Source organism: Odocoileus virginianus, chromosome 2 (genome assembly GCF_023699985.2).
Source record: "Odocoileus virginianus isolate 20LAN1187 ecotype Illinois chromosome 2, Ovbor_1.2, whole genome shotgun sequence".
In the NCBI taxonomy this organism is placed as follows: Eukaryota; Metazoa; Chordata; class Mammalia; order Artiodactyla; family Cervidae; genus Odocoileus; species Odocoileus virginianus.
Genome location: NC_069675.1, coordinates 27796899 through 27822507, shown reverse-complemented (window position 1 = coordinate 27822507; position 25609 = coordinate 27796899). Strand labels below are relative to the sequence as shown.

The following is a 25609-nucleotide window of genomic DNA, read 5'->3' as shown; positions in this document are numbered from 1 at the left end:
GGTTCCTCTGTCCATGGGATTTTTAAGGCAAGAATACTGGAGTGGGTTGCCATTTCCTTCTCCAGGGGACCTTCCTGACCCAGAAATCAAACCCATGTTTCTTGCACTGCAGACAGGTTCTTTACCACTGAGCCACCAGGGAAGACCAGGTGGAGAGTAAAGACAGGTAACTAACTCTCAGTTAAACTACTCAGATGCAAACTTACCCAACACCAACAGTCCAACTCAGCCAACTACCCTTCAAGATTACTTCTGCTCTAACCAGATACAAAAGCCCTTTCCCCCCTTTAAAAGTAGGATAGCTGGATAACTCAGATGAAAAATTCATTAAGTTGAGCAAGGCAAATGATTTCTATTTTCCCTGTCACTCTCTAACATCTACACTGAGGCTAAGAAAAGTAGTTTGCATGGTCTGTATCTACTCAGTCCATATCCATGAATTTTCAATATGACTAACAGGCAATTCACAACACCATGATTATTTTTAAGTACATGAAGAAAATCAACTTAATGAAAAATTGAGTAACGGTTTGTTTCTTTATTATAGCATGGTATTTATGATATCTTTTGAAACCATATTTAACTAAATATTTTATTCACATAATTAGATTATATAGTAGATGTGAAGAAAAGGATCTGTATGTCTTAAGTTCTACGAAATTCCTAAAAGTATGTCATGAGGCCAAAAATGACCAGCAAATTGTTAGTAATTTCATAATTTTTATTATAACAATTTATCAAAAGAGGACTAGGGGTTGGTCACTCTCAAACAGTAAAATTCTGTACCAATGAAGGAAAAAAAAAAAATTACTCTGGAAACTTTTGGTGACTCTGTGTAACTCTTAGCCCTGCTGGTCAGCATTACTTCAGAGTAAAGGGATGACCCGTGTATTTATCATCTAAAGTACCACCAAAAGAATGCCTACCTGAGATCTAGAATAAAATAGTCAAAATCAAGTACTGGCATAACAAAAATGCTTTTGAACTACAACTTATTTTTTGTTTTAATCTCAAACATGTAAAATAGGCTCAATTCAGTGAAATTCTAAAAATAAGGGAAATTTTTAAATATTATGTGATATAACTTAAAAAATAATTGAAGTTAATGTAAAAAAAAAAAGGTATTAAAAAAAAGTAAGCTCCTGTGTGACTGCTTCCCTGGTGGCTCAGTGTTAAAGAACGTGCTGCCCGTGCAGGGGACACAGATTCGATTCCTGCGTGGGGAAGATCCCGTGAAAAAGGAAATGGCAACCCATCCAAGTATTCTTGCCTGGGAAATCCCATGGATGGAGGAGACTGGCAGACTACTTGTCCATAGGGTCTCAAAGAGTCAGACACAACTTAGAGACTAAATAACAACAATAAACAGAAGACAAGCTGCTATAACATCAACTGAAGAACCTGATGAGGATGAACTCCAAAACGACCAGGAGAAAAAATCCACCACTGTCACCATGAAGCACATTTGCTAAACCACATGTTCTTGAGACTAGTGAGATCTGGGCTACAGCAAATCAAAAAGAATTAAATGTTATAAAATTGGAGCTAAACAAATTTTATCACTAAAACCTAACAGTTTAATGAATGAAGTCATCAAAATATTCACTTAATAGAAAACAATGTTCAATGATTTTTCTCATGGTTCCATTGGGAGAAGGGGGTTGCAAATAGTAATAGACCTTACAGAGACCTGGTTTCCTCATCTAAGTTGAACAAGGAGGCCTGCAGAACTCACTGTATTTTCAACAGAATATCTGCAAATCAATTGTTAACATTTTAATTCTAGAATAATGAAACTTCTACAAGGGTCTCCCAATGACATTCAGAACAGCCACACTCACTCTAACTTGATATATATATCTAACTCAAGTTCCAAGGTGAGCAGAGTAACGACTAAAAATAAGTAAATAAATAAAGGAAGGCATCATTTGCTCTAAGTGTCCCTTAAAGCAGACTGTTATTTGATCATGTATTTATCTAGGAAATTTGTGTAGCCACAAAGTGACTTCATTAATAGCGAGTAAACAATTGGACATATAACTGCTTGTATATACCTAATGAACATTACAAATGATATCTAATATTTGTTGTACCCTTACCCTGTATTTTTAATCCTCACCAATACCCATGAGGGGGTATATTTACTAACCTCACTTTACATGTGAGGAAACTTAGGTACACGATGGTTAACATAATTTGCCAGGGATCACAATGTTATTATACAAATCCAGTCTTTACTACAACTATGATCAAAATCATGTTTTTATAATCATGCAATTCTACTACTGTTCTTTTTAAAGGTACTATAATCCATTTTAACAAAACTCCCACACTTATTTAAAATAATAATTTTTGTATAATTTATTTTGAAAATATCTGAGCCTATTGAACTGAAAATTTTTTAGACAATTAAGTTTTAGCACAAAAATTACAGAACACTAGTTCAGCTAATATTTCAATCTAGATGACAATGAGAGGGAAATATCAGCACTTGCACTAACAATGCGGCATACTGTTGTAAAATTTTCAATAAAAGCTCATCTTATTGTATATCATTTCATGTATAATAGTAGTCAGCCCAAGTTTCGCCATCCTTAGAAGGGAACAACATCACCCATGATCCTAAAACCACTTATTGTGAGCACTAGAATGCTTTAGAAATAAACAACGTGAACATGATAAAGTAGAAAAACCCTGCACTAGAGTCCAGAGACCTGCCCACCAATCCTGGCTCATCACTAGCTAGCATTTTAGACCCTTCCACTGGTCTGGGTCTCAGTTTCCTGATCTGCAAAATAATTATATCCAAATTGTACTCTTCCAGCTCTAAAAGAAATTTGACTCATACACAAAAATCTTTTTTCTAAGCTTCCTATTCTCACTCTCTTTAGTTATTACCATTACTTTGCAGGTATTAAGCATTATTTTTCCTTATTTTTACAATCGGAGAATAGCCCATTCTAAACAAAGCTAAGAGGAGAAAGCCTTTCTGACCACTGGTTTGCCATAAATGAGTCGGAAGGTGAATAATGTAGAAGCTATTATAATGTTAAAAGGTGTTAGGTTTCAATATTTTAGGCTACTGTTTTGTGTGCCAGTACATTCTCCCTAAGGACAAATAGTAAAATTCAAGGACAATAGAGAAAAAAAATTTTAATTTTCTATTATTTATTCAATAACTAAGAAGGTGCCAACTGAATATACTAACAACCTTTTGCAGAAATTTTTCTCTGACGGATGAATTACATTTTACATCAAAGTGAAAATACGATCTACAAAATTTTCTCTTATGCTTAAATACACCCTTTTAAAAAAAAAGCTTTTATTTTATAAATTGTGATGAATCAGTAAGATATATGATTGTGAAAAGATTAAAAATCTAGCTGTGAAATTCTTAGCTTCCTCTTCTAAGCGACAGGAAGAACCTCCGTGGGCTGCCACAGAAGTGGATTCTGTGGACTAACCCTGGTATGCATTTTCTATGCTCTTAACTCATTCTCAAGAGTGTTATGCAAAATACAAGATTATTAAAGTTAAACTAAGCTTCAGGCATTAAAATTCCCAACTGTTAGAAAAATCAACCTGATTTTCGTATTGCTTTCTAAAGCTGCTAGCCTACCAAACATCTTCCCAGCTCAAAGTTAAATTATTTTAAACTTCTATAAAATCTGTGGTTCAATTTTATATGACCTTGTAAAGAAACAATTAAAAAAAAACAAGGGAAAGAAAGCCCGTGAATTACTTATTAATCTTATAGAATAAAAATCATTAACAAACTGTAATAATAGCACACACCAGTCTAAATGTTAAATTGGAAGGAAGTAAACTACTGCTATGGATGGAGAGACCTGAAGGTGAGATCTTCAGCAGATGGAGAAGCTGCTACAAGAGGTGCAGTTTGTGAATTTCAAGGTGCAATTTGAGAATTTCCAGCAAAAATAATAACCGGTAAAACACCATCCAACGCATACATACATTTTAGAAGGTAGCTGCCAAGGTCCACCTTTTGGTTGGAATGCCGAAAGAAAATGTCAAAAATCACCTCGTGACTGCAATCCTCCAGCCTCTCAAAGTTGAGAACCAAGCCAAGATGAGCGCTTAAACTGTTTCTGAGCATCCTTCTTTAAATACAACGCCCTCTCCAGAAAGTCACTTCGCCTCAGCTACTTGAATCCCCAAATCCCAGTACCAAAGAATCTTAGGACCCCAAGTAGTTGCAGAAGGTCTTCCAGCGCTCGCCTGAGCATCCCTTTCCACCTCGGGTTAAACTCCGGAGGTGCTCCAGCCACTTCCCCCATCCAAGTTTCCCCGTTCCCTCTCTCATCTCCCGGCGGACCTTCTCGTCGACCTTGAGGACCCCCCGGATTGGAGCCTCAGAGCCCAGTATCTTGACGGGTGCCCTCTTCCAGGCAGCGCGCGCAAATGCCCCAGTCTCTGGTGTCCCCCGAGATTGGCCACGACCCTGATCATGAACGCCCTCCGACTAGCCTGGAGAGATCCCTCTCCCCTTAGGCGCCCCACATTCCTTCAACCAGAAAAATAATTCAACGAAATGCATCGAAAGCCTACCAAGCGCAAGCTCCCACTATGCGCCGCACGGTCTGCACCGGGCTCGCGGCCCGGGTCCGCCGTCCCCCGCCCGTCGTTTTCTTCCCGGCCGGAGGGCCGGCGCTGCCTCCGCCCGGGATGTGGAGGCGCCGGCCGGAGACGGACTGCGCCCGGCGCGAGCACCTGGGGCCGGAGAGGCGGCATCTAACGGCGGCGCGGGGGCCGGGAAGCGCTCACCAACCAGGTCGGCCGCGGGGACACTCACCGGTCGGGGCGCGCGGGGCGGCCTCATCCAGGGGCACCTGCGGCCAGGCAGGACGGGCCCGGACGGCGCAGTCACCGAGAGCGAGTCCGCCGGCCAGCTCGCCGGTCCCGTCCGGCTCTCAGCGACTGCCTGAGTAAGCGCAGTCTCGCTTCCTCCGGACGGAGCCCGGGGACCCCAGCTCAGCCGGATGCCCCCTCCAGGCCCCCACCCCTTTCCCGGGCCGCCTCCCCCTCTTCACCCTTTACCCCTCCCCCCACCCCCCAACCCCCACCGGAATGGAAAATACCTCCCGGGGCGGGGGGCGGCGGCGGCACGCCTCTCTGAAGGGCAGCCTACCGTGACCAATAGCAGGCGGGGCTCTGAAGGGGCGGGATTCCTAGCGGCCAATCCGAAGGCGTGTAGGTGAAGGCCGAAGGAGGGAGGCCGGGAGCGAGAGTTGGGCGGCCCGGGAGTCAGGGAGGTCCGGCCGCTCGGGTACGCTCTGTGCGCGGCTGCCATTTTGGAGTCGGGCCGCTGCGACGGCGGCCGGGTCCGGCCCGGGGAAAGGGAGGAGCCAGTCAGATGGGCGATATAAAGTCACGTGGGCTTGAGGGGCGGAGTAAAGCGGGCCCAAGGGGAGGGGTCGGCGGCGGCGAGTCACTGGGTCTGAGCAGGGTCACGTGGTCCAAGAAGGGGCAGCGGTGGGCTTGAGGGCGGAAGGTCAGCCTTGAAGTGGTAGGAGGAGGAACGCTTTGTCCCTGGTTTCAACTCTGTTAGGGAAAGGGAAAGGAAAAATGTTGAATGGAGGCGTGAGTTCCTTGTCGAAAAATGTGAATGAGTCTCCCTAGTCCCTCCAGCAAGGAGCCTGTTACTAAATTCCAAGATTCACCGGAACCTAGGCACTTAGGTTAATTCAAGTATTCCCATCCCTATTGCCAGCTGTCACAAACATGACTCAGATCGGGTGGAGGGGTGTCTCCCACTTTTTCCTTGCAGTTTGGATGCAAGGGCCCCCGCCCTAGAAATGGCTAAAAGGATAAAAACATAGTTGAGGCAATCTGACTCCACCAGGACAGGCCATCTGAACTTATAGAAGCCTTGTCATTCACAAACTTACCGGCCACTTTTGTGTTAGACATACCCATGGTCGTATCACAACACCTCCAAACAAAACAAACTTGACTATGAGACCCTGTCTAGCTCTCAGTCGTATTTCAATTCGTGCTTCCAGTACAGACTAAATTATGTTCCTTACTAATCCACTGAAAGTGCCCCTCTCAAGGCCACCAGTGACATCTATATGATCGAGTTCAAGGGTCACTTGTATAAGGTGATCTCTCTTGCGGTAGTTTCTAAGGTCTTGCCTCACTCCAGTTTCCCTGAGACCATAAACTCTCAGATTGTATTTCTTTTCAGTTAACCTTGCTAATTAAATCGTGTTGGCTTTTTAAGAGAATCCCAGGATCTAATCCTCAGTCCTCTCCTCAGTAGGTACAGAGTCATTCTGCTGCACGCTAAGGTGGTCTAACCATTCTGATGACTGTACCTTTAATGAGGTTCCAATCTGCCTGTTTTAGTGCTTTTGGATATTTCCACTTATATCTAATCTTGACACATCCCAATCGGAACTGAAATACCCTAAGAAGTCCACAAAACCTGTTCCTCTCTGTCTGTTATCTTATTTGATAACATCACCATTCATTCACTTAACCAAACCAGAACCTGGGAGCAATCCTCCAGGCTACTCCCTCCTTGCTGTAACACTTCTGTACTTCTTTGAGCTTTGTCCTGTTGGTTATCTTTTCTAATTGCTCTTTCCTCTCAATTTCAACAGCCATTGCCTCACCAGGCCATTTATTCTTTAGCCCAGTATTTACTAAGCATTTTACAATGTGCCAGGCACTGTTTGAGGTGCTTAGGATATAGTGGTGAACAAAACTGACAAAGTTCCTGAATAGGGCGAAATAAAGCATATATGAGTAAAGTAGCAAATTAATAATTCAGGGGGTGATATATACTATAAAGATCTCCCACCAAAAAACAGAGAAACATGCAAGAACCTCCTGAAGTTGTTGCCCAGCTCTTCACCTCAGTCTCCCCCTCCATCCTGCTCCCCCAGCCTCCCCATCCTGCTTAGTATCTTCTCATCCTTCCTTCTTGTTCTCCAAGAAAAGATTGCCCTGATTGTTTTCATCCGGAGCGGTTTTTCGTCCTTTCATCTGCGAGGACTTCCCTCTTTTTGTCAGGGCTGCCTCAATACCAATACCCCAGCTAGGAGAGAAGCTACTTTGAGGGCAGGGGTCACACCTTATACATCTTTGGGCCTTCACAGTGTTTTGGCTCAGAATAGGTACTCACAAAATGCATATTGAAACAAACTGGTGGAATCTCCTGACCCCTGAAGCAGGCTCCACAAAAGCATCTTGAGCCCAATCAGAATGGAAGGTCAGCAAGCTCATCTATTAGAGTGTAGAGGCTGTGATGCCTCCTGGCAGGGGGCAGAGTAATAAATGAATGAGATTACCTCTGTTGGTTGCTTCCAGGCCTGGGATTCCATGATGCTGTATCCCATGTGGGGCAAGAGTTGCATCATAAACACTACTTTACTTGACAGTGCCAAGTACACGTGGGCAATTTAAAAGTACTCTTTGTTTCTGATGAGGAGCTTCAAACCCAGAGCACTCTGGGTAAATTGCCAGGAGAGGCTCTGCAGGAGAAGGGTTGCAGTTGCCACTTGACTCTATTTCCAGGCCCTTGGGTGTTGCACCCCAACACGGAGTGAGATGTTGCCAGTTCCGTCACAGTCATTGTAATTAAACCCAAGTTCTGGCAAAGGGCAGTGCGTAATTATGAAGTACTATTATGGTTTTTATCATTATTAGGCACCCAGCTGCCCAGCCCAGAAAACCACAGTAGTAAAACACGGAGAAGCCAAGCTCCTCTCCCAGCTGGCATGAATCAATACCAGGTGTATTGGCACACAGTCCTGCAGCTCTGCTCATCAGGATGAAACCTTCTGTCCCCTCTTCTTGGCAAGATAAAATTTTAAATGAATGAAAAGAGGAAATGTAAAGAAAGACCTTTGCCACCTCCTCTAAATGGAGTTCCATTTTTTCCATGTCCCCAGAATGATCTCTTCTCATCTACATATTTATTGTGTAAATCTTTTTCAACTTTATCCTTGACCTGCCAGCTTTCTCGGCATCATTCACCCATGTCTCTGGAGGATATATTAGTTAGAGTAGGAGTGCAGAATGCAGAAAAGAGTGCTTTTACTTTCAAGAAATTTATAATACAGACTAAATAATTCAGAAAGTATAGTCAGGCTTGACAAGGCATCTGCCTTTTATTGAGCGCCTACTCAATGCCATCTTTGGCATTTTCACATATGCTAACTGACTTGATCCACACCACCCTGCAAGGTGCCTCTTATAATCCTTATTTCCTTCAAGGTCTCAAAGACTCAGTGACAGAACTGCGATTCCAACATAAATGTACAAATTTGGTGACTGTATATTCATGCTAGATGTGTTCACATTGGGTGGTGAATACAGGTATCAGACTCCTCCTCCTCCTGTCAAATTAAACATGGTTTTTTGAACAAAGTAGATTTTAAGCTGAACATTGAAAGAACAATTCAGAAGTGATGCTGAGGGAATGGTGCCAAACAAGGAGGCCAAATTGGCCATAAGCCTGAAATCAATCAATATGGAAAGATTTCTTGTTCAGCGGTGAGTCATATTGTATTCTTCAAGTACCTTTATTATCTCAGCTCTTCCAAATGGGGAAGTCAACCCAGGTGGTACAAGGGTGGGCTGAGGATGAAAGAGGGTGGTTTAGGGAGGGAATAAGTTTTTGAATGGAGGACTCCCAAAAGGCCCATAAACTGGCACCTCAGGCACTGGCTTCTGGAACCAATGAAACCATGGCAGCTTTCCTTGCTGCCTATCAGTTGTTTTTAACTGATGTGTGTAGAACAGTTTCTTATTCCCTTCTTTCTTATAAAACAATTAACAGTTTTTAAAAACAATTTAGCAGTATGTTATATAAGGCAGTTCACTTTTATTTTTAGCAGTTTTATTTTTAAGGAATTCAAGATTATATAAAATGAACCCATTTAAAGTGCACCATTTGATTTGTTTTGAGACATGTATACCCTTGTAATCACTGTCATAATCATGAAATAGAACATTTGCTTCATCCCCAAAAGTTCCCTTGTGCCCCTTTCGCAGCAGAAATTTTAATACAACTTATATTTTGAATACTCCAAAATCTAGTCTCTAACTTCAACCTTGCTTTCAAATTCTAGACCCATATTTATAGCCATCTACTTGACAGAGCTGGGCTTCCAAGGTGACACTAGTGGTAAAAGAAACTACCTGCCAATGCAGGAGCCAGACGTGGATTCGATCCCTGGATTGGGAAAATACCCTAGAGGAGAGCATGACAACCCACTCCAATATTCTTTCCTGGAGAATCCCATAGACAGAGGAGGCCAGCAGGCTCCTCAAACCATATAGGACTAAAAGCTTTATCTTAGCTACAAGAAAACCACCATCTCCTCCAGTTCCCTTTTCAAATCATTTTTCTGCATTCTTCAATTCTGCTGAAGAAGTCGTCATCCACTGAGTCATATAAGCAAGAAAATTAAAAAAATAATAATCTTCACTCTTCCCTCTCTTCAACCTCCCAAAAAAGTGATTCTATTTCACACAGATATTTTGTAATCAGTCCTTTCCATTTCTAATATCATCATTCAGATACGGCTTGCTCACATGATCACTATTTTAAAAAAAGCCCTCCTAACTAGATTCTTCATGATCGAATTCATCCACCAATCTGCCACTCTAATTCTCTTTTGAAAACCCAGAGCTGACTGTTGCAAACCTCTGCATTCAGAGACTGCCCAACTGCATACAAAGTAGCACTGAAAATCTTTCACAGTATGGCCCCAACCTCCCCTCCTGGATTCCTCTGCTCCCTGCCACATAAAGCGTGCTATACATTTTCATCTTTCTGTGCTTTGTATCAGATTTCTGTCTGAACTGTGCTTCTTCCTCCACCTGGAAACTCCTCCACCTTTCATAGCCCCACTTATATGACTTTCCTCAATAAAGCCTTCCTAGACCTCTCCAGATAAAAATAGTCATTCCATCTGTTACACTTGACCTCCCATAGCATGCTGCACATAAATTTATCACACTGAACAGACATAGTGATGAATTAGAACAGGAGATCACTGTGGATGGTGACTGCAGCCATGAAATTAAAAGATGCTTGCTCCTTCAAAGGAAAACTATGACAAACCTAGACATATTAAAAAGCAGAGACATCACTTTGCCAACAAAGGTCCATACAGTCAAAGCTGTGGTTTTTCTTGTATTTGTATACAGATGTGAGAGTTGGACCATAAAGAAAGCTAAGTGCCAAAGAATGAATGCTTTTGAATTGTAGTGCTGGAGAAGACTCTTGAGAGTCTCTTGGACTGCAGGGAGATCAAACCAGTCCATCCTAAAGGAAATCAACCCTCAATATTCATTGGAAGGATTGATGTTGAAACTGAAGCTCCAATATTTTGGCCTCCTGATGTGAATAGTTGATTCATTGGAAAAGACTCTGATGCTAGGAGAGATTGAAGGTAAAAGGAGAAGTGGGCAGCAGAGGATGAGATGGTTGGATGGTATCACCCACTCAATGAACATGAATTTATTTGAGCAAACTCTGGGAGATAGTGGAGGACAGAGGAGTCTGGAATGCTGCAGTCCATGGGGTCACAAAGAGCTGGACATGACTTAGCAAGTGAACACTGAACAACAGCAAAAGAACAGGAGAGCTGAGTCAGAAGATCTGGGTCTACCTTAAAAATCTGATTCACCACTTGCTGCACCATCTAGGGCAAGTCACATAACCTCTCTGAAATTTGGTTATTTAACTACAAAACTGAGATAACACTTTTAACAATACCCCTCAAAAGACTGTTCTGATGATTAAGTGAACTAAGTATAATTATAAATGTGAATGTATCTTGCACTATACAGATTATTAGAGACTATGATGACAAAGCTATATCTTCTGCTGGGCTTCCCTGGTAGCTCAGATGTTAAAGAATCTGCCTGCAATGTGGGAGACCTGGGTTCAGTCCCTGGGTTGGGAAGATCCCCTGGAGGAGGGCATGGCAACCCACTCCAGTATTCTTGCCTGGAGAATCCCCATGGACTGAGGAGCCTGGTGGACTGCAGTCCATGGGGTAGCAAAGAGTTGGACACTACTAAGCAACTAAGATATTTAAAATATCTTCTGCTAGATTTTGAGCTCCTTGAGTGCAAAATCAGCATCTGGCCATCTTTATATTCCTTCTACTTAACTTACTGCTCGAGCTGCCTGTCGCCTAGATTGGTTTATGACATAAGTTACTATTTCTTGTATTAATAGAACCATATTCTCTTCATTTATTCTCTTAGCCTACTTTATACAATATAAAAGCAAATCGTGACACTTAATTTTTTTGTTGTTGTTGTGTCCATCTCTTTGAGACCCTATGGGCTGTAGCCTGTCAGGTTCCTCTGTCCATGGAATTTTCCAGGCAAGAATACTGGAGTGGGTGGCCACTTTCTACTCCAGGGGATCTTCCTGACCCGTGAATCAAACCCATGTCACCTGCATTGACAGGCAGATTTTTTACCACCAGCAACACCTGGGAAGCCCTTGATAATTGTTTATTGCCTTTGTAATTAAATAGTTTCATCAAAAGGTCTCTGAGGAAACAAACTATATAGTCTATCACTGATTAATTTTGAACGTCTTTATTTTTATTCAACAAAAACTTTTCAGAGCCACTGAGTGATATTTAATCTATATAGTTAAAGGTTCTACAGAAAGAGCATGGGGAGTTGGTACTGACGTAACTGGAGTGGTCATAAAAAGCCTTTCTGAGAAAGTGGCCTTTGAGCATCAATAATGAGAAGGAGCTGCTGCTGCTGTCGCGTCAGTCGTGTCTGACTCTGTGCGACCCCATAGACGGCAGCCCACCAGGCTCCGCCGTCCCTCGGATTCTCCAGGCAAGAACACTGGAGTGGGTTGCCATTTCCTTCTCCAATGCATGAAAGTGAAAAGTGAAAGTGAAGTCGCTCAGTCGTGTCCGACTCTTCGCGACCCCATGGACTGCAGCCCACCAGGCTCCTCTGCCCATGGGATTTTCCAGGCAAGAGTCCTGGAGTGGGGTGCCATTGCCTTCTCCGAATGAGAAGGAGACAATCCTACAAAAAGGAGGAGGAATAGCCTTCCAGGCAGATGGAAGAGCACAGACAGATACCCTGAGACAGGGGAAGGCAAAGTCTCTGTGAGGAGCTGAAGGTAAGCTGATACGGTGTGGAGGGAGGGAGGGGAAGTGGTAGGAGGTGAAGTCAAAGAAGCAGACAGAGCTTGGACTAGCAGAATAGAGAGTTTAAATCATGTTCTAATCATAATAGAAACCACTGGAGGATTTTAAGCAGGAGTATGGTATGGATCTGATTGGTTTTTTTAAAAATAGCCCTAACTACATATGAAGAATGTGTTCTGGGGGAGGTGGGAGTGAGGATTCAAAGGCAGACTAGTGATTTCTGTCCAGAACAGAGATGCTGATCTTGATTAGGGTGGTAGTGCTGAAGATGGTGAAGGGTAGTAGTTTGGGGGTATGTTTGGCAGATAGAACTGATGAGTCTAACTGATGGATTTAATGATGGATTTAATGACAGCAAGTGAGGAAGAGATGCTAAAAGATGACTCTTAGGATTAGGAGCTAAGCAGGCAGAGAGAAGTTCAGCTTACTGAATTTACACAGTGCCTATGGAGGTGCTGCGCTAGGCTCTGAGACTACAAAGCCCATTTAGTAAGACACGTACTTGTCCTCAAAAAACCCAGGCTAGTGGGGAGGGCTTCCTCTACCAGTTAATAGAATTACCCTGGTAATTTCTGTTGGTAACTTTTCTGTTGGTGGCATCTTCCGGGATCTTGGGTTTTTTTTTTTTTTTTTTCTTGAGAGAAGAGAAAAGAAGGATATGGAAAAAGAACCACAAGGTTAAGATACTGGACAGAAGCAAGGTGCTCTGCTAACAGGAATGGGAGTCACTGTGGGCTGAGCTTCTGCTGTTTCCACCTACTCATACCTGACCAACAGATTACCTGTGGTTGAGGATGAATTCAGATTTCTTTTTCTTTTTATTGTAAGTATAACTTTCATGAAATTACTGTATGACTCCTGAATGATGTCTCTCAAGCTTTTTTCTTTCTGGTATTTATTTAATTTTTAATATTTGACCAGTTGATATGTTCAGATGTTTCAGAAATCAAAACAGGACTTCCCTGGTGGACCAGTGGTTGACAATCCGCCTGCCGATGCAGGGGACATAGGTTTGATCCCTGTCTAGGAAGATTCCCACATGCCATGGAGCGACTAAGCCTGTGCACCACAACTGCTGAGCCCACACTCTAGAGCCTGTGCTCTGCAAGAGAAGCCACAGCAGTGAGAAGCCTGGGCACCGCAACTAGAGAGTAGCCCCTAGAAGGTCCGTGCGCAGCAACAAAGACCCATGCAGACAAAAATAAATACATAAATAAATAAACGTAAAAAACAAAGATTTCTATCAGAAATTTTTAAAAAGATCAAAACAAAATTAAAAGGTATATGGTGAAAATTCTCCCTCCCACCCTGCTTTTTCCACCCCTTCTTCATGCCCACCCACCCTCATAGGTAGAGATAGTTACTTATATTGGACTTTCCATGTGTCCTGATATTCATGCACATGTAAGCAGTTCTTCTTCTCTTCCCTGCTTACACAAAAGGTGGCATATTATATCTCCTGAACTGTATATTGCTTTTCCTGTTGACAGTGTCTCTTCGAGCTCTATCATATCAGTACTGAGAGAGCTTCCTTATTCTTTTAAACAGCTGCATAGCATTACACTACAGTTTATTTAACCATTCCCCTATCAATGAACACTTGAGCTGTTTACAGTCTTTGCTATTTATTATAAACAATGCTGAGATGAATAACCCAGCACATATATCTGCAGGTATATCTTTAGGATAAATCCCCAGAAGTCTCCCAAACACTTTAATGAAACCTTCCAAAGGAATATTCTAAGGTGGCATGACTAGGTTTCCAAAGTAGAATGTCAACTTTCAAAGGATTAGCTCTCATGTTCCATTAAAAATAATTCCTCATTCTTTGGTCTGCAAATTATAGCTTTTATCATTTCCTAATAATTAAAAAAAAAACTTCTGCAATGAGCATTTACTGGTATTTTATCATGTTTAACTATTTTTTTAAATGATCTATTTATTTATTTTTGGCTGTGCTGTGTCTTTGTTGCTGCAAGCCTGCTTTCTCTAGTTGCAGTGTGTAGTCTTCTCTTATTGCTCAGCCCGGGCTCCAGGGCACTTGGGTTTCAGTAGTTATGGTGCATGGGCTCCGTTGCCCTGTGGCATGTGAAATCTTCCTGGATCAGAGATCTAACCCATGTCCCCTGTATTGGCAGGCAGATTCTCAAACACTAGACCACCAGGGAAGTCCAGAAAATGTTAAAATATTTAATCTGCTTCTCCTATAACCAGTAATGGCTGGCGTACTTTTAAAAAGAAGAAAAGAAAGAATAATATTCAGCTTGATTCTGTGCCAGTTAATAAATTGCAAGCTCTAGAAAATACATGAGTTTTCTTAATTCAACATATAGAAGCATCTTTTGAATGAAGACTATGATGGGATTAATGGGCTTGAGTTGAGAGCGTGTAAGGTGTAGACTGCTCCAAAAAGCTCTAGTGCTACCCTACCCCTGGTTCAAATATCTTTAAGCCATTTTTTTTATTAGCATCCCTTTGCGTTTGTCCCTGTAATTCTTCAGTTTCCCATGGTTGCTTTTGGAAAATAGGTCTAAGGGCCTGGTAAAATGGATAGACTTTGGTAAATGTGCTTTATAACTGAGCCTTGTAAAGTGAGCATCCTCTCTTTATGTTAGGCACCTCCCTCCATACTTTTTTTATTATTAGATTCCAGATACATGAGAGCAGGATGGAAAAATCCTAGGGTACTTAGTTTGCATGAAATATTTAGAACTATTTAGGGCATCATCAACTCAATGGAGATGAGTTTGGGCTAACTCCAGGAGATAGTGAAGGACAGGGAAGCCTGGCATGCTGCAGTCCATGTGGTTGCAGAGAGTCGGACACAGTGACTGAACAACAAAATTTAGGAGAACATACAGATGGAGAAATATGTACAAGTAACATGGCAGTGAAAGCTGCCATTTACGAAATACATGTAAATATCGTAAGAAGCTAGCCTAGCCATATTACTATCACTATTAGAAAATAACATTTTCTTTCCACATAGGACTTCTCTTTGGTTCCATTTCATGTATGGGGAGGTTTGTTTGTTTGTTTCAATTATAGAATGAAAGTATTTAAAAACAAACTATGAGTTGACAATTTCAACAAATAGCCACCTATAAAAGTTTCCTTAGCTCTAAAGTTCTCTTCCTCAGAAACTGCAAAATCTACAAATCATGAAGCTAGAACTGCCCAGTATCTTTGAAGAGTATCTACTCATAGCTCTAATTGAAACTACCTTCTATTTTTAAAATGTCTCACATGAGGATTCTATAGTCTCTGGGAGACTATAGAGTCTCCCAGTCTCTCATTATCTTTTTCTTTTTTTAAAATGGAATCCACTTCTTTTTTGGTTTTAAATTAATTAAATTTAAATTCCTTCTCATATATTTTGGTTTCTGTACTTGCAATATTTATCCTTCAAGTTTTCATTAAGCACTAATTCTTCTATGTAAACATTAGGAAATGTCAGTTATACATTCTCCTTTTTTTCTCTTCAGCTGGTAAGACTTGGATTCTAGAAGATATCCAGAATTCCTTCTTAAGTGAGGGATAATACTCAGTAAATTTATTCGTGCGTCTGGTTCCTGCGTGTTTGTGGAGAACATCAGTTCTACTCACCACACTCTTAATTTTGTTCTGTAGACTCTGGTCCTCCCTGCTCTCAGGGCTTGGTGAGAATAGTGATGTCTCCACCCCCATGCTGTGGGGTGACACATGTGACCTTGGTCTAGGTCATCTAGTATATCCTACTCCCCTGGTCACAGTGATCCTTTCTAGATCTGCTAGAAAATTTGGTCCTGGATTTGAACCTCGGGGTAAGTAGCAGCTTGCATCTGTATTGGGTATAGAAGGTGAGAGCTTGTCCAAGAATGAAGCCCATATGGAAGATGCTGAGCTGAGAAATGGAGAGAGAAAAGCAAGTCCTAGGTCATATTGTTTGAGACCTGGATCAAGCTTCACCTGCACCAGATACTCTAAATTATCCAGTTACATGGGTCAATAAATTTACCTTTTGATTCAGCTACTTTGGGTTATGTTTTTTCAACTTTGGCGAGCAAAGGATTTTTGATTAATGTAACATCTTCAAACAAAATTTGGCAAATTAAACTCATGTTGTGCCCATGGTTTGCCAAATTTTGTGATTTCCCCAGCTAATTCCCAGACTCCTTTCTTCTCACATCTAGAGTGACTTTAGCCTTGCAGCAAACCCATCTAAACACCAAACCTGAGTCTTCTTTTCCTTCCCTGAAAGACTCCTCCAGTTCTATGCTTAAACCCAGCTCACTGGGGAAGTTAAAGAAGGAAGGGAACAGATGGCAACCTGATTCATATTCCTCTTATAGGAATTAAGCCAATTGCTTTTAGGGGTCAGTTCCAGTTCAGTTTCAGCAGTGAATGAGAGTTGTTTGAATCCATTTCTTCTTTAGGCCTGTAATCATCTGCAGTAATCCAAAGTCCTTCACTGGGGAAAATATTTGAGGGAGTTAAAATTTTGTTCCAGTTTGAGGGAACCATGTAATGTAGAATCAAGTTGCACCTGTCTTCTTAGGCCTTTTGTGCTAATAGGGTCAGTATATGGGCAGGATAGGGAGGTGATTACTAATATACTTAATACAAAAATAATCAGCCTAGACTGCATCCATAATAAGCTCTGTCATAAAATCTACTCTTTGGTTTGCTTTTAATAATTCTAATCCACATGAGAGTAGACTTTGAAACATCAGACTGTATCCACCAAATGACTAAAAGATAGGTTAAGACAAACTTTTAAAATTTTTGCCTCTTTTAGAGGAGCAGGTGCCTTATAGTGAAACACTTATGGCCTGTTTTTGAAAATTATTTCTAATTAAAGTGATAGACTTAGTGAACAATTTGGGGACATGATTATCCTCTAAAAAGTAAAAATCTAGGTTCAGAATATCAACTGGACCTTGGTATATATATAATATAAGCAATACTATATTAATAATATATAATATAAAAATGTTATATATAATATAAATAATTACAAGGCACTTAAAGAATGCTCAGCTTGTTCCAGGATATTTTTTTGTTAGTGGGTAGTGTACAAACAAGAGATAGAATGACAGATGCCATCTATATGTTTTACAAAAACACCTCTTGCTTGTGCATGTGTAAGCAGAGTCAGGTTTGACAAAATGCAAAAAGATGTCTTTACAGATGGCGCATGTGAGGAGGACAGGTCTTCTCAAGCTGATAAGGCTGTAAATGCAATTGTCATGAGTATGTGCAAGTCTGCCACACCTGTTCTTCAAGGAAATTCCCACTGGTAAATATGAATCTTCAGAATCAGAGACCAAGGCTAGCTGAGCTTAGTTCAGTTTCCCATTAGTTCAAGAGAGACTATGACCACCAAAATGGCTTTTTGTGAGTCTTTCTGAGACTTTTCTATTTCCCCTGACTCTGTGTTATTTGTGGTTAAAATTTAAGATTAAAATCCTCTTACTTGGTCCTTGAAGAAATAACCATGATTAATCTTATAGCATTAAATTCATTGGTGATGTGTTTTGAAGCGAATAAACTCCTGCAAAAATAAACTGCAAAAAGGCTTGGATATACAGAATTTCGATGCTTCAAATGATGCAATTTTCTATAATATTTAGCCTGCCATTTTTAGTTTGGTATTTGTATAATAGGAGATTTCGAAGAAAAAGCTAGAGAGGCTAATTTGCTTGGTACTGCTTCTGTTCTTTTGTTCTGTTAGAATCTAAAATTAACCAACATCTGCAGTGTCAACAGGGACTCCATATGGCATTCAAGTTTGTACTTTTCCTAAATAATGCATTTGAAGCAATGTAATCTGAGAGGAATTCTGAGGTGATAATGAATAGACTGCCTTATATTGTATAGCACTGGATAGTTTCAAAATGATTTAACAACTAGGACTTCATTTGATCTTCACAACAATGTTAAGAGGCAATGAGATCAGGTATTTCTTATTCTTGTCAAACAGATGAGAAGACAGAAGTCCAAAATATGGAAGAGAGATGACCACAGTCACAAATCCGGTGAGTAGCAGACCCTGGCCATACTCTAATCTCATGCCCTTTCGCCAAATTACTAGGATCAAGTTTTTGACTCAAGTTAAAATAGCATGTTTTCAAAATATTAGATCCCTCAAACAACTCTGTAGGAAAATGGAAAGGACTCAATGCCAGAAATAAATAATAAACATGCAGGTTTAGTTTCCTGGAGTTTAATGGATTTCATTTGCTCAATTAAGTTCACAGAGGACTTCCACTAAAGTTCATCTAGTTACTCTTGTGAGTTCCTATTTTACCTACCAAAAAAAAGTTTTTACCAAAATGTTTTTTCTTCTGTGAAATCACACCTCATAAATCTTTATGTCATATCTAGAAAATTCAAAAGCTTTCCAGTTAGATGTTGCAACTAAGAATGTTTTCCTCCCAGTAATAAATTATAATTTACCTCTACCTGAGTTTTGAAACATTTTTTCTCAAGCCAAATTCCTGTAAATGTCCACAGAGTAAATCATTCAGGGTTTCTAGGACAAGAAAGAAAATAGTTTAAAGTCAAATAATGTATTATCTTGTGACTGATACACAGGCATAAATTTCAAAGAACCCTATTTTTGAAAGCATAAGTAACGTTATTGCTAATCCACTTTAGAGAAATTTCTAGCTATGTAATACTACTATTTCTACTTTTAAATGAAGAGAAATTCAGTTGCTTCCATTTCTTTAAAGTTGGAGACTTAAAAATTATGGCATTCTTGAAGCGGAACACTGTGAATTATATCAAAAAAGGTACTGGCGTTCACAAACACTGACAGGCAGATGGATTTCCAACAAGTGGAAACACAGAGCTACACTGGCAAAAGGAGCAGCCAGCAAGCATTTTAATCGTGATTTGGCTCATCTCTGCTGGTTCTGACTCCACAGTTCATCTTTAGGAAGCACCTTCTACCAAATGGAAAGCTGGCAAGAAGTAGTGCTTGAGATTGCTGACACTGAAACAACCAGAGCTTACTTAAAATTGAAAAAACATTTCCCCCTATTATTTGTTTGGATATGTCTCAAAGAACCCCAAACAGAAAAGCAATATTTAAATTTGATTTTGTCCAAAACATTCTTGCAATTCTAATACCCTACCTACTCTGTGTCCAGGATTGGTGGAAATACACTAAGCATTTTTGAAAAGATTATCTAACCCAAGTAGAGGAATGTTATCTTTCCATGAATGAGCAAATTTAGATATGGGAGTGATGAAAAAGAGAAACTGAGAGAGACAAAGGGGATGACTGGGAGTGTACTTCACTAGAAAAAAGTAATTGGGAGAAATTGGGTGGAGTTGGAGAATTTGGGTAGAAAAGTTTTCAGAGAGGGGAGGTTTAAATCATTTGACTAGGCAATAACTCCATCTGGCTAATAATGGGCATCTGTAAAGAAAGAGCCAAGGGTGATAGAAAGGAATGACTATGGTGGTACCATTTGGTGGTAATCTGACTGCAGAGAGACAGCGAATGCAGAGATGGGAACAAGGTAACAAAAGAAAGGGAAGTGCCCAAGATGCCATAAGAACCTAGACTGCAGGGTTTTTTTTCTTCTTCAGTCAAATCTAGCTTTTCTCTTCCCTTTCCACCATCTCTACACCTCTGCCCCACACTGCAAGAAAAATCTGTGTTCACAGACCCAAGTTTGTTTAGCTTAGTCCTCCTTCACCACTGAATGATTTGTGGAGACAGACTGGTAACCACTTTTTAGCAAGGACTTCAGCATTAATCAATCAGAATTAGAATGATATAACTTTATTCCCAGTCAACCCAATTACACCCACAGACCTCTTTGAGCTACAGCGCAGTAATGTGGTGTCTTGGCGATTCTGCCGCTGATTAATGGACTGGACAGAGAAGTGTTGGAAGGGCCAGTGCAACTCCTGCAATAGTCCACTGCTTTTCTGCCAGATCGGCTTAAAAAAAAAAAAAGCTGATCATATCAAACCATGTTAGCCAATACCTGTATTGTTTGCCTGAACTATAAAGCACAACAGTACATCTTGTTCTTTTGCAGTTCGTTATTAGAAGAAAATATAAAGAAGAATTAGACCATGCCTATAATATTCAAGATAGCTAGACAAGCGTGCATACTCCTACACTGCCCATTGGAACATGTCGTTTGCACACTGATATGGTAATGATTATTCTCAAAGTTAGATGCAGTATCACTCCCTCTTCCTCTCCCTGCCAAGATTCAGTGTCTCTCAGAGGCAGTGGGACAAGGACACGGTCTTGCCAGCTGATGCTAAGGAGGACCAAAGACTCAAGGACCAGCTGTGCATATAGCTCATTCACCTGCCTCTCACAAATCACCCAGTCCACACACATCATCGCCACAGGAGGAATCAGGTTCTCCAAGGTCATCCTAAGGATGACTGTGGAGGGTAGCTGGACCCATGGGATTTTGCCTTGTTTTCTCCACAGATACCTTTACAATGGCTTTTGGGGGCCTGTGCACTCTCAAGAAACTGATTCCTCCTGTGTGAAAATGTAGAGAGCCTGGATGAATGGAACATATCCTGACTGATCTCTGAATACCTCATCCTGGAGGGAGTTGTTCTTGTTCTCACAAATAATTCAGCGCTCAGTTGATCAACACATTTAAAGGAAGTTTCCAAACATGTCTGAAACTCTAGATGCAGAGGCTTTAGTGCCAATTAACAAAGGCAGTTTAGAACAGAACAGAACAGAGGTAGGAGATCAGGAAAGTGAAGAAGCAGTGTGATAGAGTAGAGACAGCCAGCTCTGTCAGCAACTAGCTGTATGCCTTTGGTGATTATGCCCGCACCTCAGTTTTCCCAGCTCTAAAACGAAAGAAACTTGGTGAGAAAAGCACGTTTCTGGCGTCTCTCTGTATGTTCTCCCTTACATTGAATTCACTGAGGGTATACGGCTGCCAGCCCTCCTCGTCATGCTTTTCCCTCACCAGCCCTTTCTGGCCTCCACGTTTTTTCACTAGGGATATTTTATTGAGAAAGACTGGTGGCACCTGGCGAAATATCATATGCTGTCTCCCAGATTCCTGAATAATTTCTTCTAGGTTGGAAGGGAGTATCTTTCATTTCCAAATACCTGTATCTAACGTCAGCCTTGCCCTGAGGAGAAACACCACACAGCTGGAGGGGCGAATCTTTACTTAGCTTCTCCAAGGCCGTGTGCTAATAAAACAAACAAACAAACTAAAACTTAACTGATCTCTTCTGTGTTTGTCTCTGTTGTTGTTACTGCTGCGGTTTGATTGCCGAAGAATGTGTTTATCATGTCAGGACCGTGCTGCCCTTAGAAAGGGGTAAAACACTTAGTGCAAGTCAAAACCTCGCCGGATAGGTTGCCAGCTTTTTTGATCTCTTATTTGACACAATCTCATCTGCGTTTTTCGTGGCAGAAGATATATGTTGCTATGTTCTTCTAAGGCCATTTTCCTCATGTAGAGTGAGTCTCAAATATTTTGGAAGGAAAAGTGATATATTTTGTTTTGTTTTGTTGTTATTATTTGTAACTTAGCCTATAATTTTTATTCATTCAAAATAAATCCTTAGGTCCCTTTGTATTTCACACCAACTTGGTAAATAAAGGAAAATGGTATTCAAAAATCTTCCCTTTCCACTTACCTTTTTGAGTTCTCCTATATAGCTGAGGAATTGCCACTCTGAGAAGTTGGGGGAGGGGAGGGAAGAGCATTCCTCTAATTTCAGGCCTCCTAAATCTGGGATTCCTTATGTTGTTAAAGAACTAAGCATTCTGAAAATTCTGCAAAAATTAATGCAAATATTGTTCTCCCAATAGAACTACTAAATGTGGTCATATGGTCTATCTCTTACAGGAGGATTTATTCCTTCTTTCTTAATTAAATGAGAAATAAAAGGAAGTCATGTACAAGCTTTCAGAGCAATGACTATAATATAAAAAATGTAGTTCCAGGGAAAGAAAGAAAAGAAAAAATGTTGAAATGTGGAAATAATAGGAGGGCTTACTCAAGTAGATTCTTATGCTCCATCCAAGCACTGAAAGAATTAAGAAAAGCTCTAAAGAAAGGTAGAAGAATGCAGACAATGGAGCAAAGCAGTCAAGGACAGAAAGTAAGAAGTGTATAGAGTAATAAATTGGAATCTGGGATGATTCTTAACTAAATCACTTTCAAACTGCAATTTCCAAATAAAAAATGAGATTGAAAAAACTCACTGCTAGGAAAGAAAACAAAATGGATTTGTAAAGAAAGCCCATTTTGAATAAAGTCTTCAGAGATAAGGTCACCTGGCTAGAAAAGAGTTGAAACAAAATAAAGTGGCACAGGTGAGGACATTTGCTAAAAAAACAAACCATCCTGACTTTGCTACATCCACCCAATGTATCAGATACCTCCCAAAGGCAAGTGTTTTAGCATATGTGCTCTAGTTCCAAAAGGAAATGGATTTAGTCAACTGTGTTAGTGCTATGTTACTGTGTAACAAATATTCCAAAACAGAGCTTACAACTAAATTTATTATCTTACAGTTTCTTTCTGTCAGAAATACAGGTACAGCTTAGCTGGTTTCTCCCGCTCAGGGCCTTTTACAAGACTGCAATCAAGGCATCAGCTTTTTTAAAAATAACAATAAAATACACACATACTTTTGAAAAAATACAAAAGCACACAAAATGACAATTGAATTCTCACCCTTTGACTCCCTCCCTACTCCCACTCAACCAAAGATTTTTACCTGTTTCTTAGATATTCCTCCAAATATTTTAAATGTGAATGCATTGTGTGTCTATGTATGCATTTACATATATGGGATCATAATAATATTGTTGTATATCTTGGTTTTTAAAATAAGCATAATGATATGTCTGGGAACGTGTATAGATGAGACCCATCTCAATTTTTTTCTTGACTGCATAGTATTCTCTTAAATGGCTGGCTGTTTTATAATTTATTTACTGAGTCTCCACCTAATAGACATTCATATCCACCCCTCCCCCAACTTTTCAGCTATTTCAAACAATGCTGCAATGGGCATGCCTATCTCTGTATACTTTGGTGAATTTCTCTTACAGACAAATCCCTAGCAGTGAAATTACTAGGCCAAAGGATATGTTCATTTAAAAAATATAAAGCCTCTTATTATAAAATACAAATACAGAAAACCAAACAAAATAAATGCAGAGTTTAATTTGTTATAAGGCAACACCCCCTTAACCATCACTCAGGTCATGCCAGCCTTCCATGTGCTCCATGATTACAACTGCCTCCCTCCTTGATATTAACCACTATACTGATTTTTCTAGAAATCAATTTCTTTTGTGGTTTTACCACCCAAGTGTCATCCATAAATATGATAGTTTAGTTTTTTTGTCTATTAAAAAAAAAATCTTTCAAATCTCTTTAAATTTGCAGTTTTCCCTTTCAAACCTTTCTTTTCCATGCAAGGGCTATTATCACAGGAGCCCAAATGCTTTTCAGCAAATACCTCTTGGCTGTTATTGAACTTTCCCATCCCCTGACCTTTGGATACACTGTTTCTCATGGATTTCTCTGCTTCCTCATGCATACGTGCTGATAACAGGCATGTCTTCTGGCTATCCCATTTGGTTGGTATTTTGATGTTCACAAAGCTACTCCATCACCTAAGCTTTACTGTAAATATTTTCAAGGGTTTTGAGTTTTGCTATCCAGTTATTTATTTTGGGGAAGGGATCCAGGGAGATTTAAAGCTATGCTACCACTTCCTCCATCTTCCCAGAATTTCCTCCTCATTTAAAAATTTGGTTCAGTTCATTTCAGTTGCTCAGTCATGTCCAACTCTTTGCGACCCCATGGACTGCAGCATGCCAGGCTTTCCTGTCCATCACCAACTCCCGGAGCCTGCTCAAACTCATGTCCATTGAGTTGGTGATGCCATCCAACCATCTCATCCTCCATTGTCCCCGTCTCCTCCTGCCATCAATCTTTCCCAGCATCAGGGTCTTTTCCATTGAGTCAGTTCTTTGCATCAGATGACTAAAGTATTGGAGTTTAAGCTTCAGCATCATTGGAAGGACTCATTGAAGTCCTTCCAATGAATATTCAGGACTGATATTTCCTTTAGGATGGACTAGTTGGATCTCCTTGCAGTCCAAGGGACCCTTAAGAGTCTTCTCCAACACTACAGTTCAAAAGCATCAATTCTTTAGCGCTCAGCTTTCTTTATGGTCCAACTCTCACATCCATAAATGACTACTGGAAAAACCATACCTTTAACTAGATGGACCCTTGTCCACAAAGTAATGCCTCTGCTTTTTAATATGCTGTCTCGGTTTGTCATGGCTTTTCTTCCAAGGACCAAGTGTCTTTTAATCTCATGGCTGCAGTCACCATCTGCAGTGATTTTGGAGCCCAAGAAAATAGTCTGTCACTGTTTCCATTGTTTCCCCATCTATTTGCCATGAAGTGATGGGACTGGATGCCACGATCTTAGTTTTCTGAATGTTGAGTTTTCAACCAGCTTTTTCACTCTCCTCTTTCACTTTCATTAAGAGGCTCCTCAGTTCCTCTTTGCTTTTACAAACTAATTAAAATTTGGTAGATATGATCAAATTACCTGGAGGATGATGTGCTTTCTGCGGACATTTGCCTAATATTTAAAAAGTACTTATTTACTTTTGACTGTGCTGGGTCTTCATTGCTGCACAGGCTTTCTCTAGTTGCTGTGCACGGCTTCTCATTATGGTGGCTTCTCTTGTTGAAGTGCACTCAGTCTAGAATGTGCAGCCTTCAGTAGTTGCAGCTCACAGGCTTAGTCACCCAGTAGCATGTGGAATCTTCCCGGACCAGGGATCAAACTCATGTCTCCCGCATTGGCAGGCAGATTCTTAACCACTGGACCACCAGGGAAATCATGGACATTTACTTTAAATTAATAGACTTCCTATTCCTAAATAGCAGAAAGAAAATAGTGAAATCTTAGGAAGAGACTGTATGTCCTATGCATTTTCATTCTGAACCAATGTCTGTGAACAGATATCAAAGAGGTTTGTAAATAAGAGCTGGTAGGATCTTCAGTTCTGTAGGATCTTTATAGAATCTTTATGCACTGCTCTGAGATGAACAATGCAGCTGGAGGACAGGGGGACACACTGCCTTTCAGAGACCAAATCAGGAGGACATGCCTATAGATTCTTCCAGAAGTCACAGTGCCTTTGAAGCAGAAACTGAAGATCTCATGGGGTCAAGTTTTAATACGAATATGTTAGAGGAGTCTATTCAGGCATCTCTCAAACCATGGGTCATATGTCTGTTTTTTTCAGCTTTCTTAAGTCAGCTGGGAGGGACAGTTGGCTTTTATTATATTCTTCTATTTCAACAGGCTTTTCATGAATGACATGCAGCCACTGACAGGGACTTCTGTTATGTTCTCAAAAAAATTGCCTTTTTTGGTCCTCATATTTGGTT

At 40.6% G+C, this 25609-nt stretch overlaps 2 protein-coding genes across 7 annotated transcripts in view; one reads left to right on the top strand and one right to left on the bottom strand.

Moving 5' to 3' along the window:
• The window catches only part of SOCS5 (suppressor of cytokine signaling 5), a 69365-nt gene extending 63989 nt beyond the window's left edge, over window positions 1-5376 (bottom strand). The window contains exon 1 of one of the 6 annotated variants that reach the window (XM_020876148.2): window positions 5100-5376. The gene's annotated coding sequence lies outside the window, so the exon portion shown is untranslated. Of the gene's footprint in view, window positions 1-3975; window positions 4303-4569; window positions 4670-4813; window positions 4884-5099 lie in introns of those variants that run through there. The other 5 variants (XM_020876146.2, XM_070477840.1, XM_020876147.2 and 2 more) reach the window with 5 other exon arrangements.
• On the top strand, window positions 4588-21694 carry LOC110126496 (collagen alpha-2(I) chain-like). The gene is made up of 3 exons (XM_070477871.1): window positions 4588-4946; window positions 18136-18190; window positions 20623-21694. Exons 1-2 carry the CDS (start codon window positions 4588-4590, stop codon window positions 18137-18139), a joined length of 363 nt encoding a protein of 120 aa, XP_070333972.1. The 3' UTR covers window positions 18140-18190; window positions 20623-21694.
• The last annotated feature ends 3915 nt before the right edge of the window (window positions 21695-25609 follow it).